Consider the following 16,447-nt stretch of genomic DNA (forward strand, 5'->3'; position numbering starts at 1 on the left):
AGACTAACAGGCCAAAAAAAATAAAAACACATAAGACAATTCTACTAAGTCAAGGTATACTTTTTGATACATTGTCCATGCTGTATTACAATAACTTTTCTCTATTGTATTTTATTTTGCACTTTACTATATTTATATATTGAGTGTCTCATTAGTAAAAACCATGCAATATTTAAGGTTGTGTGTCTGATTTACTTCCCTTAACATTATGGTCTCAAGGTGCATCTATTTTCTTACAAATGACTGAAATTTATACTTCTTTAGGGCAGGGTAGTACTCCATTGTGTATAAATACCACATTTTCTTTATCTAGTCCTCTGTTATTGGAAATATAGGCCACTCCAAGATTTAGCTATTGTGAATTGTGCTGCTATAAACATGGTTATACATGTATCACTGTAATATGATGTCTTTAACTCTTTTAGGAAGATATCTACAAGGGGAATAGCTGGGTGGAATGGAATTTCTAGTTTTAGTTTCCTAAGGACTCTCCCTACTGATTTCCTTAGTTGTACTAGTTTACACTCCCATCAGCAATGCGGAAGGGTTCCTTTTTCCCCACAGCTTTGGCAACATTCACTATTATTTGGTTTTTTGATGATAGCCATTTTTTCTGGAGTAAGATAGAATCTCAATGTTATTTTAGTTTGCATTTCTCTAGTAGCTAGCAATATTGGACCTTTTCTCATGTATTTATCGACTATTTGTGCAACTTCTGAGGAAGTGCCCATTCATTTCACTTGTCCTTTTTTTGACTGGGTCTTTTATATTGGGGGGGGGGTTAATTATTTTTAGTTTTTTTATATATTGTAGATATTAGTCCTCTGAAGAAAAGGTGGCAAAAGTCTTTTCCTGGGCCAGGGATTTAGCTCAGTGGTTCTGCCACCTGCCTCGCAAGCGCAAGGTCCTGAGTTTGATCCTGGCAGGGAAAAAAAAAAAAGATATAAATGTTAATACAGAAAATAGGAAAAAACTTTTTTGTTTTTTGGGGTTTTTTTGGTACTGGGGATCGAACTCAGGACCTTGTGCTTGTGAGGGAGGCGGCAGAACCACTGAGCTAAATCTCTGGTCCACATTTATATCTTTGATCCATAGATTTTAGTTAAGTATCTGGTAAAATGTATGGGTCTAGACTCAGTCTTCTGAATGTGGATATCTAGTTTTCCCAGCACCATTTATTAAAGAGGTTATCTTACTTCCAGTGTGTGTTTTTGGCCCCTTTGTCAAAGATCAAATAGCTGAATGTGCCTGGGGTTGTTTCTGCACACTCTGTTGTGCTCCATTAATCCACACATCTTTTTTTGTATGAATACCATGTGGTTTTTGTCACTGTAGCTTTGTAATATAACTTCAAAGCTGGGATTGTGATGTTTCCTACTTTATTCTTGTTGCCCAAAGTTGCATTTGCTAGAAAGGGTCTCTTTTGATTCCGTATGAATTTTACGATTGTTTTCTATAATTCTGTGGGAATGCTGTTGGTATTTTGATTGAGATTGAATTAAATCTGTATATCAGTTCTGGAAATATGGCCATTTTCACTGTATTGGTTCCGCCAAGCCAGGAACAGGGGATGTCTTTCCATTTTCTGATGTCCTCTTTGATCTCCTTTTTTAGAGTACTATAGTTTTCATTGTAGATTTTTCACTTGCTTAGTTAGGTTAATTCTTAAGTATTTAATTTTTCTTGATGCTATCACGAATGATATTGTTTTCCTAATTTCTTTCTCAATGAGTTCATTATTGGTGTACAGAAATACTGTTGATTTTTGTGTGTTGATTTTCTATGCTGCTGCATCATTAAATTTAGTTACTAATTCTGCAAGTTTTTTGTTGGAATTTTTTCGGGTCTTCTATGTAGAGGATCCTGTCATCTGCAAAAAATGTAATTTGACTTTTCCTTTTCTACACATGTCCCTTTTATTTCTTTCTCTTGCCTGATTGCTTTGACTAATGTTTTGATGGCTAACCAATTACTAACTTGTTAGCCAGAGCTTAGTCAGTTTTCAGCTTACAAACAGAAATATTTGGACAGATCATCAGGCTTGTCCAAAATCAAGACTGTGTGTTGCATTGGGCCGTCTGTCTCTGAAGTGTTGATTAATTGAGAACGATCTCTTTTTCGACAACACTGACTTGAATGGACAAGACCACTAATCCTGCAAAAGGTGCCATGTTCTGGATTCATCTCATTACCTTCTTGCAGGGTCAGGTGGCACGTTACTCTATCCGTGTGTTTCCTGAAGTGCAGTTGTGTGTCTTTGTGTTGCCTGCATTGGTGTAATGACAGCCTGATCCCCCAGGTGTAGTTACATTTGTCCTCTTGACAGCAGGAAGTAATCAGTGTGTCACCACATTGGCATCATATAAACATACAAACCCTCATCAACAACTCTGCTGATTTTAGCAGTAAATGGCCATCCTCAAAATAATTACAGTAGAGATTTGAAATTTTATTTTCTAAATATGTAATTCCTTTTACATTTGTTAGCTAACATTTTCTGTGAAATAGTGATTTCCCTCACACAGTCGGTCTATTAGGTTACCTGAAATACCATTTTCTTAATTGCCAGCTTTCAAAGAGAGAACAGTTTAACAGCTGCCTCAGAAAAGATATTGGAAAATTCTAAGCATTTTAAAAAAACTCTATGGTCATTGCAAATATAATTTCTGCAGCATTTCCAGTGTACCTGGGACTATGTTAAAGGCTTTATGTAATCTGGTACTTCTGACAAGACAATGAGGTTTTAGAGATAGACAGAGCCCTGAGGGATTAAATAGCTGATACAGTCACTCACATTGAAAGTGACAGAGCTAGGATTTAAATTCGCATCAATCTAAGCCCCAAATCCAGGCTTAATTCTTCATTCACATTTTTGTTGCATTTTACTTAAAATTCTGTTTATATTGATATTTAGAATGTCTCCCAGTTCATAAACACTAGAAGTGGAAATTATGCTTAATAGTTCTTAATGAGGTCTCTTTTTCTTCTCTTTGTTTTTTTTTAATATTTTTAACAGTGTGAAGAAAACACAAACCTTCAGGATACTACCCGCTACCTCAAACTTCCCTTCTCCAAGGGCATTTTCCTTGGGAATAATAATCAAGCCATGAAGGCCACAAAAGAGTCTTTCTGGATAACATCTTTTCTCTGTTCCACAAAACTCACACAAAACGGTAACATACAATACTGTTTTACTTGAAAGCTTTTATACCTGAGGGCATATGTGAATTTTGGTAAACATACTTAGTGAATACTAAAGTTATATTTATGAGTTTTCCTGTAGAAAAATTGTTAACCCTCTTGTTCAAGATGTTCAGTAAAATGGAAACAATGGTGACCTAATGTGCTGTTGAATGCATGACATTTAAGGAGGACTTCAAGATTATTTCAGCATTGAAAAGCAAGTACACCACTCCTCAAATAAACCATTAAAACTCAGCTGCTTCTTTAAAAAAAAAAATAAAGACAAAAAATACCACCACTTTAATCTCTTGTTTTATAGCTCCATAAACAGTGCTAATTGCAGGCTTTAGAGTAAAAGCCTGTTTTTTGTTTAATTAGATGGATATTGCTTTTCTGTTCTGGCATTACTTTTTATGTCAGTGATTGTTTAGCAAGTTATGATTAATAAAGCAAGCTCTTCTCCTTGGCAAATTGTTGTGAAAACACTCTCTGTAATGAAAGAAGTAAATTAAACAATTTTGAGTTTTTCAGGGTTGCCATATAAGGCTTTTGGCTAGCATCGGGACTCTTATGTTAATAAGTCAGATTCATTATGTTGAGAATCACTACATAATATTGTGTTTCATAGGAAACTCCTGTGCCTAAATGTATGTATTTATTAATTCTTTCTTTTGTGTCATGAAATAACATTGGTAGAAACATATATCTTCTCTTAGAACAAAGTATCAAAAAGAAGCAAAATATAGCATCACAACACTGACCATTTTTAAAAGTCCTCTCAATTACAGCATGCAGTACTAATAAATTTACATAGGACACCAAGTTACGTTAACTTATCCTAGGCTTCATCAGTATTCAGTGCGTAGTTATTTTATTTAAATAAAACTTCCATTGATATAACTCAATGATTATAAGGCATTTACTAAACGTTAGGTTTTTGTTACAGGGCCAGTCTACTCCTGTAGAGGTTGTGAAGAGAATAAAATCAACCTATTCCTGATAACTTAGATAGAATGGACATTCATCCTATGTGGATTAGTTATGTGTCTGTTCCAGAGCTTATGCTCACATTTAACTGAATGCCCCCAGTAGAATATTTCAGGGTTGTATTAGTTACCTATTGCTGATATAACAATCAAAACAAAGTTATTGGCTTCAAAAACACAGATGTAGCTCTGGAGGTTAAAGGTCTAAAATGAATTTCACTAGACTGAAATCAGGGTGTGAGCAGGGCTGCATTCCTGCCGGAGGCTCCAGGGGAGAATCCTTTTATTTATCTCGTAGAGGTTCTGAGGCTGTCTGTGTATCTTCGCTTGTGGCTCCTTCCTCCATCTTCAAAAGCCCAGCAATTTCAGATCTCTGTAACTCTGATTCCCTTTATGTTTTAAGGAATGATATGGTTATATTTGGCCAGAAAAATCTAATAGAATCTCCCTACTATAAGATCTTTAGTCACATCTATAAAATCTCTTTTGCCATGTAAGATAAGTACACTCATATATACAGCTTCTAAGAATTAGGGAGGGGACATCCTGTGCACCATTACTTTTCCCTCCACACAGGTAAACCCAACAATAAATTCATTGCTACCACAATATGGCCCTGCATCCCAAATTTATTATAATTCTAGGGTTAGGATATTAAACAGAATTATGTGCATAAGACAAGGAAACCCAAATCCTGAACTTAGATGTTCCTACTTTATAAAAGCAGAGAATATTTTCAGGTAAATTTGGAAAATAAACTAGTCATGAAATCATTGTGTTAAACATCTCACTATACATAAGGCAGGATCAGAATTCCACGCAATATCTGGCTCATTTTTGGAGACTGATTCATGTTTCATTATAATTTTGATTTTGATTAACCTTGTCAATGTAAGACAACTCAAAATGATCCAGGAAATGAATAGTGTCTTTCAAGAGATGAAAAAGAGGATAGAATCCAGTTGATTTTTCTGAAATTTCCCTGCTAGACACACATCTCTGTGTAGAAATAATCCAGTTTCAGACTGAAATTAAATTGGTATGTGTACATTTCACTTGAATTGGAAAATCCACAAATGATTTAGTTTCCACTACAATTGGACATTTACCAAGTGTTGTGGTCTCTAGTACCAGTTTCCTGGAGCAGATTTGCATTTCGAGATTCCTAAAGTGTGTCTGTTGGCGCTCTCTCTCTCTCTCTCTCTCTCTCTCTCTCTCTCTCTCTCTCTGTTACCTGGCATTTTAACAGATAGTGTGCCCAGAGTAGAGTACTGTGTCGGACATCTGTAATTGTCAGATCAAATACAGAGTTTAACATTCTGGAGTCAGCACCATGTCATCCACATATTTCATAACTTTCAGTAGGTCAGGGACATAGTACATACTTAATAAATGCTTCTTGAACAGAATTTGAAAGATTCATATTTTCAGTGGTAGGTCATAGCTCCTAATTTGCAGTTAACTTATCTTTGGTTGACTAAACCAGACTTAAGAGAAGGCAGTTTTGCCTTAATGCTGAGTACTTTGCACATACGATTATTTACATCTAGATAGACATAACTTTTGTGCTCTGCCATTTGCTCCATTCTGGGCAGGCCTGAGATATTTTTAAGCCGTTTTGTGGGCAATATGAGCAGGCCATCCTAATGGAATCATCTGGACCACCATATCCATTTCCCAGCTCTGCTAGTGAGCTCCCTATTCCTGGCTCCCTGCTGTTGCCTCTGATGGTGTCACTCTGTGGCCAGGAGAGCCACCTCCTTGCTCCCCAGGCTCCTCCCATTGGGCAGGACCTGGGTCATCCCCACAGCTGCCTCCCTCTGAAGGGAGGAGAGAGCGCCAAGGGCAGGAGTGAGGGCAGGCATGCCACTGGAGGGAAAGTGAGGAGAAACGCGGGGGGGGGGGGGTGTTCAAAGAGAAGAGCCTGGGGAGGGGAAGATCCTGAGGGTAGGTGCAGAAAGAAAGGAGGAGGAGGAAAAGAGAAAGCTGACTAGGAGAATAATAGAGCTCTGCCTCTGTCACCGTGGTCTCGCTCTGGAAAACCTGATATTCCTAACGGAACTGATCAGTTTCAAGAAGGTTTCAGTCATTCACCCAGAATATCTGGACTAGATGTCATCATTAAACATTTTCAGGCTTTTGTTTATGCTTTTGTTTTGTGTAATTTTTTTTTTGTTGTGAAACATAAGTCTCCATTTAAAAATCAGTATTTTAGAATTTTCTTCATTTTCCCATTCTAAAGCCCTCTTCTCCTCTTGTCTCTGTAGTAGATGAACATTCCTGTTTAGTCCAAGCTGAATACCTCTTACCTGAAATGCTTGGAACCAGAAGTGTTTCAGATGTTGGGGTTTTTAGGAGTTTAGAACATTTACGTGTTACGAGAGATATCTTGCGGATGAGACCCGAGTTTAAACCAGAATTCATTTATGTTTCATTCTACACTTTGTATCTATCACCTGAAAATAATTTTTAAATATATTTTGACTGTGCCTGCTGTTTGAGTACAATCTGCTACATGAGGTCAGGGATGAATTTTCCCCTTTAGAGATCACATCCGTGCTCAAAGAGTACTGGATTTTGGAACATTAGATTTTCAGATTAGGAATGCTTAACTTAGACTAAATTTCTTACTATTAAGACCTGCATGAATTTTTCCTCTTGAATCTGGCTTTTGTGCAGATTCCTTCTCTTTCCTCTTGAGATTCTCAATACGACTGAGATTCTTAACAGATTCATTTCTGTTCACTCCATCTTTTCCTCCTCATCTTAACTACTTCCTTGATGTTGTGGAGTTTGGGAATTTTTAAATTTCCTTCTTGATCTTTCTGTCTCTCAGCAAGACCCATTTGGTTTTCCTCTGAGACCAGCTCTTTGATGTGAATGTCTCACAATTCAGCCTGGAAAATCCCTCCAGACCTCTCAGACCTAGAGCAGCCCTGCCTGTTTCCTGTACCCTCTCAGTGGCCCTCGTTAGCTCTTCCTGTCTTTGCAGGCTTCCATGTGCTGCCAGTGCCCTGTGCCCTTCAGGAGCACTGCAGCTGAGACCCCGTCTCCCCAAGGAGTTTTGAACCTGCCCTAGAAAGATGAAGATTCCTTCCTCCCCAGGTAGAGAGGTTCCTAGAGGGCCTGTGGAACTTGGGCCTACGGGTCAGTTTCAGAGAAAAAATTGAAGAGCTGGGGACTTTACCTGCCCAGACTCTGGGAAGGAAGCTGGATTGTAAAGTCTAGAACCAGCACTGTGGTCGGAGGACTCACTAGATGATCTGCCAAATCACTTGTTAAGTCATCCAGGGGTCTCGTATCATAGGTGGCTCTGTGGGTCTAAAATAACCAATTGGGGTTTAGACTTTGTAATGTGGAGTTTAAGGAAAATCAGTTTCTCAGCTGGCAGATTTCAAAGGAAACCTAGTTTATAGAAAACCAATTACTCTGCACTTCTAAATTCCTGGAAGCCTGAGATGGGAGTGTTGTTAACTAATTTAAGATACTCTACCTAAGAAGTTTCTTTCCTGAGAGTTAGGGCTCTTATCTTAACTCTTTAACCTTTTTCCTATGCTTGCTTTCACATTTGTAAGCTTGACTAGCTGTATAATCTGAATTCGCTCTTAACTTGATATATATATTATTTGCTTTGTAACCAGCCGACTCTAATATTGGGCCCTGTCCCCCTTACTGGTTGCCAGTTTAAACTCTAAATAGCTAACCTGCCTTTTACACAGTGAATGGCCAGGAGAAGGGGGCAAATTGTCCGCTTTTGCCAGTAGGACACTCGCACCTCAGGAAGTGTTGTCTGTAACAGCAGTTAATCTTCCTCTTCTCTTTGAAAAGGTGACATGCTTGATCTTTTGAAATGGAGAACCCACCCAGATAAGATTACAGGCTGTCTTTCTAAATTAAAAGAAATCGATGGCTCCGAGATAGTAAAGGTATATATATATATATATATACTATTTTATTGTCCCTCTTGGAAACCCAGAATGAAGAATACTTGGGAGGGAAGGACAAATAATATTTTATTTATTCACCTGCTACTTCTTTATTTAACAGTTTCTGCAAGATACACTGGATACTTTATTTGGAATTTTAGACGAAAATTCCCAAAAATATGGATCTAAAGTTTTTGATTCTTTGGTAAGTTCAAACTCACTTAATTAAAAACAATTTTATCTCAGTCTTGATTATTCATGGGACTCTTTTGGAAATATGCACTTGATAATATGAGAGTTTATTTCTTTAAAAAAAATCTCAATTGTATGTGGTTTTATAAAGCTCAATTTTTTTTTTTTAGGTTCACATAATAAATTTGCTGCAAGATAGCAAATTTCATCATTTTAAACCTGTAATGGACACTTACATTGAGAGTCATTTTGCTGGGGCACTTGCATACAGGTAAGGCCCTTTAGCTTGCAGTTGGTTTAAAGCAGTTCCTTCTGAGCTTTTCTAAGGAAGAGCAGTTAAAGAAGAAAATTTGAAAGGAGTGTAGGAAGAAAATGAAGCTCAGAAACTGAAATGTCTCTCAAGACAGTATCTTCCCTCTCACACTCCTTTGTTTAGTGGCTACAACTTATTTTGATTAAAAGCAGAAATAAAGAACTTCTGTATTCTGTTCTTGAAGCCTAAAATATTAAAGTTTTTTCTTTCTCTCATTTCACTTGGTGTTCTTTGGCCTGAAATGTCCGGTCATTTCATCTTCCTTTGTTGTCTAGGGTCCAGCTTAATCCCTGTATTCCTTGATCACTGTGTATGGCTTGAAAAAAGAAATATAAGTGGAAAACAACCTTTGCTCTCCTACTTATCAAAATCATTCATTCGTTTAGTTAACATTTACTGAGTGCCAGACTGCCAGACTGCGTGCAAGGCTGTTCACATTGTGCTGTGAATGTGAAGACTTGATCCCCACCCTCAAGCAAGTCAGTCATAGGACTCTTGCCTTGGATAGTAGCTGCCCTGTCAACTGCTCTTCCTTCCTCCCCCTTGGACTGTGCAAATCAGGCTGAAAGTGAGGAAATAATGTGGAGCTTCAGCTAATGCCTGCGGCCAGGGAGTCTAGTTGATGTTTCTCAGAAGGCAGCAGCTTCTCTCTTTTAGTCCTATGAATAACATCCTTCCAGTCCTTTGCTCTGCTTAAATCCAGTCCTGCCTTCCAATGTCCTGTCTCCCCATCCAATGCTGTCATTGCTTTTCTGCCCACATTTCTGCTTCATAGTGTAAGCAGCACCTAGGGGCATATACATACACAGTCATCTGTTCTCAAAGGTGAGTTCAAAGAGCTTGAAATCAGATTTCTCCCTCTCCTCCCCAACCATGTGCGTGACATATAAAGGATGGTAGTTATCCAGCATTAGATCAACTCAGTATTCCTCACCATGGCACGTTAAGGTTTATGTCTGCAACATTTAAATTAATGAAGGTATTTTTATAAGACTTGACCCTCCATCAGCCTGAGTTTTTGCTGAAGGTGGAGTGTCACAGCAGGAATAGTTTGAAGTGCTGTCCTGCTCAATCTAACAATTTGAATCCTAGTGTGAGGATATCATTGCTTCCAACTGAAATTGTCATTGGAAGCTAGAGGGCATGAGTATAATTTCTCATGTTTCAGGTTGGCTAGGAAAGCAGGATAATCCACCCTAACAAGACATATATAAAGTCTGTGGAATCTTCTCAAGCTGTAGGTAGTCAAAAACTCCCTGACATATTATCTTAAAAATGCCATTCCCAGGGCCAGGGATTTAGCTGAGTGGTTCCGCCACCTGCCTTGAAAGCGCGAGGTCCTGAGTTCAATCTCCAGTACCCCCCCCAAAAAATCCATTCCCAGCAGCATCTACCTCCTGGAACATCCAGGTATTCTTTGTTTTTGGTACTGGGGATTGAACTCAGGATCTTGCACTTGTGAGGCAGGTGCGATGCCACTGAACTAAAGCCCTGGCCCTAGGCATTCTTTCTTGACCGAAACAAAAATTGCTATGTGACCTTTTCACCAATATGGCACTGGCAGTGAAGAAGCCAAAGCCAAAGCAAAAGCTTCAAAAGCCAAGAAGGCAGTGCTGAAAAGTGTCCACTGCCACAAGAAAAAGAAGATCCATACCTCACCCACCCTCCTGCACAAGAACACTATGGCTCTAGAGGCAGCCCAGATACTCCTGAAAAGTGGCCCAGGGCAACATGGTTGGTCACAGTGCTGTTGATTTCTTCCTGACTCTTGAATCTGCTCTTAAGGAAGACAGAAGATGACATGCTTGTAATCACTGTGGAGAGGTCAAGGCCAGCAAGCACCAGATCAAACAGGCTGTGCGGTAGCTTGGTGACACAGATATGTTGAAGCTCAATGACCCGGTCAGGCCTGATGGAGAGAAGAAGACACCTTTCACTGAGTGCTGATAATCACGTTTGCCATGTTCCCACAAAATTGGGGTCTTCTCTCTTCCTGACAACTTTCAACGCATGTTTTGTTTTTCACCGCAAAAAAAGAGAAAAAAAATCAATATATGAACTTTTTCCTAGAAACTAAGAACTGATTCAGCGTGGCGAGAATATAATCTTTAAGAGTTATAGGTTATTTTTAAATTTCTGTTTCTTAAAACAACTCTACTCATAGAATGCTCCTTCAAAGGTATATTTTGGACATAAACCTTGTTTGTCCCATGGGTCAGAGAATTGGCTTGATAAATCCACAGAGTTGTGACCTAGAGTGGGGAGTTTCCCAAACACTCCCCCAACCCACCCTGTGCCTGCTGCTGAAAGCTAATTCATCCAGCTGTTTGTACAGTCAGTGGGGAAGAAATTCCAATTAGCACTTGTCCAGGGTTCACCGTGACAGTCCTACTTCCAGGTACTCGCTTGTTCAGAGTCCTTTTCTCCAATATTTGTGTTTGGGAGCACTCGTTTGGAAGCATTGCCAGGAACAGGAGGCTCAATGGAGTATGTCCAGATTGAGGGAAATCTCGATGGGAGGCAGTGTTGTTTCTCTCTTAAGCTTTAAAGAAGGTAGTGACTTTGATCTGCAGGTTTAGTAAAATTATTGTGTAACAAATTGACAGGAAAATATGAGAATTTATGGGGAAAGAAGAAGCTTCTTCATGATCTATATATATGCATTGGATTTGTTGGCGTTTGAGAACTAGGCCAGTTCTTCATTCTGCACATTTTCCCTATATTTTAGAGATCTCATCAAAGTGCTCAAGTGGTATGTGGACAGGATCACAGAAGCAGAGCGGCAGGAGCATATCCAGGAGGTGCTGAAGGTAATAACATGCTGCTAAAAATGGGTAACATTATCTAACAAAGCTGTCGCATGGTGCTGCTTAAACTAATTGGTTTCTTCTACACAGACAGTAATTGCTAATGATATATAACTGACATCTAATTCAGGGATCTTAATCAGTTTGTGGTTGCTCCCCAGCTGACACAATTTGAAAGGGTCTCTGGCAGCTTTGTTGGACCTTACTCAGGATTGAATCCTTGCTCCTCTGGGCATGAGGACACTTGAAGTGATATCCAGGATTGGCAAGACAAAGAGAGTCCATGAGAAGACAGCAGACAGGCAGTTAAGCTTAGAAGTTTCTAGCTCTTGCTTCTGCTCACCCACCTTTGAGAACCATTTAACTTAAATTTTAAGAGAGAATATGGTAGCTTAGCAAGGATCCCAAAGAGGGTACCTGACATTTTCATGGTTCAACGCTGCCCATGTCTCTGGGCCGCATGTGCTGAGATGTATGCGGAGATGGTAATGCCTGACTTGCAGACCTGCTGAAGAAGAATACGAATTCTTAAAGGGACTATCCAGTCCCAGCCAGGGTAGTCTTCAAATTCCCACTGAGCACCATTCTTTATGCTGTCCAGAAATAAAAATAATGTATACATTTTGTCTCCTTGAGGGTAAAATGCTTTGTCAAGACTACCTACCAGAGCAAAAGCACTTTCTGAAAAACAGTGATCTCTTTGTTGACTAAATTCAAAAAGCCAGTTAAGGATCAAAAATATTCAGTGTTATGACTCTTCAGAATTATAAAGAATTTTTAAATGTTTCATACATTTTTCATAAGGCATCGGAGAAAAACAACTCTCCTCCCTACAAGTAAATACCATTGAAAAATCTCACAGGACTCTAGTGTAGTCAGTAATTTAAAAGTCTAATACTGTGCATAGTTTTTGTGCTGTCATTGTTACATAAATACCCTTGGCCTCCTTTGAAGCTAACTTTTTAACTTTTTTGTTTTAAGGCACAGGAGTACATTTTTAAATATATAGTTCAGTCCCGAAGGCTGTTTTCTCTTGCCACTGGTGGGCAAAATGAAGAGGAATTCCGCTGCTGCATCCAGGAGCTCCTCATGTCAGTCCGGTTTTTTCTTTCGCAAGAGAGCAAGGGGTCTGGAGCATTATCTCAGTCACAGGTAATGTTTCTTCATCTCTGCCCCATAGAGGAAAAATAAGAATACAGTTTATTTTCACACAGCAGAAGTAAATGCTTTCTTGAGCACGAACCCGTAGCTCCAGTTTACATTTGTAGCTTAACCATCATTAAGAAAAGACTTTTGTAAAATCCCCCAGCTATGAGCAGAAGTGGTTTGGTTGCCTTTCCACAGAGCTGTCTCGGTGTGGAGGCTGCTGCTTGCATCCACCATGTGTCCAGTTATCAGAATGCATTCAGATGACCCGACACTGCCCCGTTGGCCTTGAGGACCACTTCCGCTGGAGCCAGTCTGCTGCAATGCTTTCCCCCAGGCTTTGTAGTGCATTTTGTTATATGGCACCCTCCTAAATGAGAAGTTCCAGTTTTTTTTTTGGTACCGGGGATCAAACTTGGGTCCCGCTTGCGCAGCAGGCGGCGAAACCACTGAGCTAAATCCCCGGCCCCTTCGTAGTGCATTTTAATCCATCACCTCTGAGAATCATGAGGTTGGACTCCACTAAACTGCATATTGTTTTGTTTTATTTAACTTGACTGTAATCATCCTGGGACTGATCTTATAAGACCAGTGCTGGGCTGGTGCTGTCAAATTCTATTACCAAGAGTGACGCAACTGTTGTTTTGTTTGTTTGTTTTGTTTTTAAAGAACAAGATCCGTCCGCTTTCCAAATAGCATAGCTTTGGATGTGTTCTGAGAGATAATTCTGCATATCTTTCTCTATATATCTTAATTCTTCTTGGACACTTTTAATTCCAGCAAGTTAAAAACTTGTCAAATGGAGAAGCAGCCTTTTACCATCCCCTGGAGACTTGAGATTTGTAATCATTGAGAACTAGAACAACAACAACAACAAAACAATGGGAGATTAGGCCAAACAATACTGTTGATAGGATTTGGTGCTCTGTGGAATTTGGAGTGCACAATGTATAATGGCAAAACACCAGAAATGTGCCAGCCCCTGAAAACGGCGCTGTACTTTTTCCAGCTGTGTAGGGGGCTGGTCTTGTCACATTCTTCTTTACAGATGTGGACTTATTTTGCATCTGGACAAGGATACAACCCAGCCTCTTTTAAATGTGCTTTTGACCTTGTCAACAGCATTACAGTCGCTGCATTTGAGGAACATGCCAGAGACCTTAATATCAAATTCTCTACTAGCTAAGCCCTACTTGCAGCAGTTGATATTTGAGAAGAATTGTCCAGCAGGCTAACCATTCATTCCGTTAGAGTTCTCAGAAGTTTATTACTTCTATAAAAGCGACTCATAATTTGGGTTTTCATCCTGAAATTTCTGCTTTTAATCTTTACTAGTTCCTGGGACAAAATTTGCTGAATTTGTACCTGAAAAGTATTTTCTCACTTCCTAGGTGCTCAAGAGAGTCTTTTCTCCTTTAAAGCTACAGACTTTTGTTTTAACCTTACTTATATTTCCACTGAATCCTAGTGGCCCCCCAAAAGTGACTTAGGCCATTGTGGTACTACAGGATAGAGCAGTTCTGCTCTTATTTCTCAACATACTGATTTCTGCTGCTCTTGGTTCTAAAAGTTGTATTCCACCATCAAGTATAAGACCACCTTTAGTATCTTCAAAGAATCATATTTGATTTTTTGCCCTTAGATTTCAGCCGAGATATATAGTTTCTGAATATCATCATAAATTCTACTGAACTCATTCTTTATCATTTTGTGAAATATCTTTACCTATAAATTTTGATATGATAGTTTCAGTTTGTTGCTAAGAAAGTTTGTATAGATAGAGTGGCTAGTTATTTTAAATTAAGCAATGAGAGCATAGCCCCTTTTTGTTTTGGGAGGAAAGGGATTGCCCTGTCTGGCATCCCAGTACCAGGTTCCCTTTTGACCTCACATCTCTCTTCAGAAAAGCCAGGTGACACTAATCTCATTGATCCAGTGTATTAGGTCTACATTGCTGCATAACAAGTGACCATAACTCAATGGGTTTGAACAGTGCTCATGCATTAAGTCACAGTTCTGAAGGTCACAGGTCTGGACAGGTTTCCTTGTATTCTTTGGTGAGGATTTCTCAAAGCCAAAATCAGAGTGTTGGCTTTGATGTCTCATCTAGAGGCTCTGGAGACGAATATGCCTTCAAGCTGTTGGCAGAAACCTGTTTGCTAGTAAGACCGAGGTTCCCACTGTTGGGATGACTGTCAGCTAGGGCTGGGTCAAAGGGAGATGCTGTTGGCCTGTGGTAACCACCTGCATTTCTTGGCATGTGGCCCCTCCATCTTCAAAGCCAGCAATAGTATATCGAATCCTTCTCTGACTTTGAATCTGTCTGACTACTTCTGCTGCCAGCCAGAGAAAACTCCATTCTAAGAATTTATGCGTAGTTTAGACCTATCACTATAATCTCCATATTTTAACGTCAACTCATTAGTAATCTTCATTAAACCTGTGTCATCCCTTTTGTCATACAGCATAATGTAATCACATGAATACCAGGGACGCAGTCATCGGGTTCTCTTAGAATTGTGCCTACCACATCTAGAGCCAAGGGTATCCGCTAGCCCAAGTTTTCCTGTTAGGCTACGTCACAGGCGGAAGCCCAGTTTCTTTGCTCCATTTCCCCCACCCTACCCCAACATGGGCTACAACTCAGGGAGAATCCTGCTTCTTAGAGGCAGAGGAACCATCCCAGAAATCCATGAGGTCGGCTTAATGGATGGCTACTGTATGGATCTGTCCATCCTGGTCCCAGTAGGGGCGTTCATTTAGTCCTCCTGGCCTCAACCCCAGCTTGGCAGTGACACTGTCCTGGGTAGCCCAGTCCTGGACAGGACTGAAGAAGGACTCAGCTGGTATTGCAATGGTTTTTAGTGTCCAGTCCACGGACAGACCATTGTGCCAGGGCCCCCTGGAAAATAAGACTAATGACAGAGGAATAAAGGCCCAAGACCTTGCTCTAAACTCCTAATAATTATTTTTCCCTGTTTATCTTGGTTACCAGGAAAATCAAAACTATACTTGATCTTAGCCAAAGGCCAAGAAGCAATAGGAAAGTCAAAACTAAATTGCATGTTTATTTTTATTTGCAATAAAAAACCCTTGACCTGCCCTAGTTGCAAATATTTTTCTGTCCTTGTCATAAATGTCCTTGTTTCTTTATCCTTTTAAATAGTCTTATTTATATATGTATCTTATACTGGAGGCACATTCAGATACTTTTTTTGAAGTAAAGAGATATAAAGTAAAAAACTAAGGGATAAATTAAGGGATACCTGAAGGAAATCAACATATTTGACTTCTCAGTAGAAAAATACATTTTGTTTTATTTTGTTTTATTTCTGTGACTCAGCTCTTTGCAGAATACAGTGAATGTTATAAAATATAGTCTGTAACGGAATACCAAGTTAGTAATTTTAAATATATTCAAGTGAATCTGTAATTTTGAAGAGTCAAACAGCATTAACTGTTGACAAGAAGCACCTTAAGCACTTTGTAGCTCTTGCACCAAGAATAGACCTTGGGTCTTCTGGATATTTTTGCTGCACCTGTCTAGATAATACTAAAATCCTTGAATTTGAATTTGATTCCATGTTTGAATCATCAGCACATAGACTCAACCTACTTTTTGACGGTGTCAGGTCACTCTGGTAAGCAGCAAACACTCCAGCCTGAGCGTCTTGGAATCACGCACCCCCTTCCCTCCCTCAATAGCTGTGAGGCCGGTGACGCCTCCTTTCTTTTTCTTCTCCTCCATGGAATTTTTAAAGGCTGACTTCTTTTTGTTTTGATGTACAATCCTACCATGATATTTAAAGTATGTCCCTGGGAATTTGATTTAGCATCTGTTTACTTTCCATGAAAAATGATTATGGGCTGGGAATGTAGCTCAATGCAAAAGGT

General features: G+C 39.4%; 1 protein-coding gene across 6 annotated transcripts in view; it reads left to right on the forward strand.

The window, feature by feature from the left end:
* Nucleotides 1–16,447, forward strand: part of Dock4 (dedicator of cytokinesis 4) — a 445,644-nt gene that overhangs the window by 304,698 nt on the left and 124,499 nt on the right. For all 6 annotated transcript variants that reach the window (XM_087206716.1, XM_004839630.4, XM_004839627.4 and 3 more), the window contains exons 17-22: nt 3,017–3,173; nt 7,998–8,095; nt 8,217–8,300; nt 8,458–8,558; nt 11,329–11,410; nt 12,389–12,559. In XM_087206716.1, coding sequence (XP_087062842.1) covers nt 3,017–3,173; nt 7,998–8,095; nt 8,217–8,300; nt 8,458–8,558; nt 11,329–11,410; nt 12,389–12,559 — 693 coding nt within the window. The remainder of the gene's footprint in view (nt 1–3,016; nt 3,174–7,997; nt 8,096–8,216; nt 8,301–8,457; nt 8,559–11,328; nt 11,411–12,388; nt 12,560–16,447) is intronic.

Source organism: Heterocephalus glaber, unplaced genomic scaffold (genome assembly GCF_053883595.1).
Source record: "Heterocephalus glaber isolate CG9 unplaced genomic scaffold, H.glaber_assembly_v1.0 deba00000676, whole genome shotgun sequence".
Taxonomy (NCBI): Eukaryota; Metazoa; Chordata; class Mammalia; order Rodentia; family Bathyergidae; genus Heterocephalus; species Heterocephalus glaber.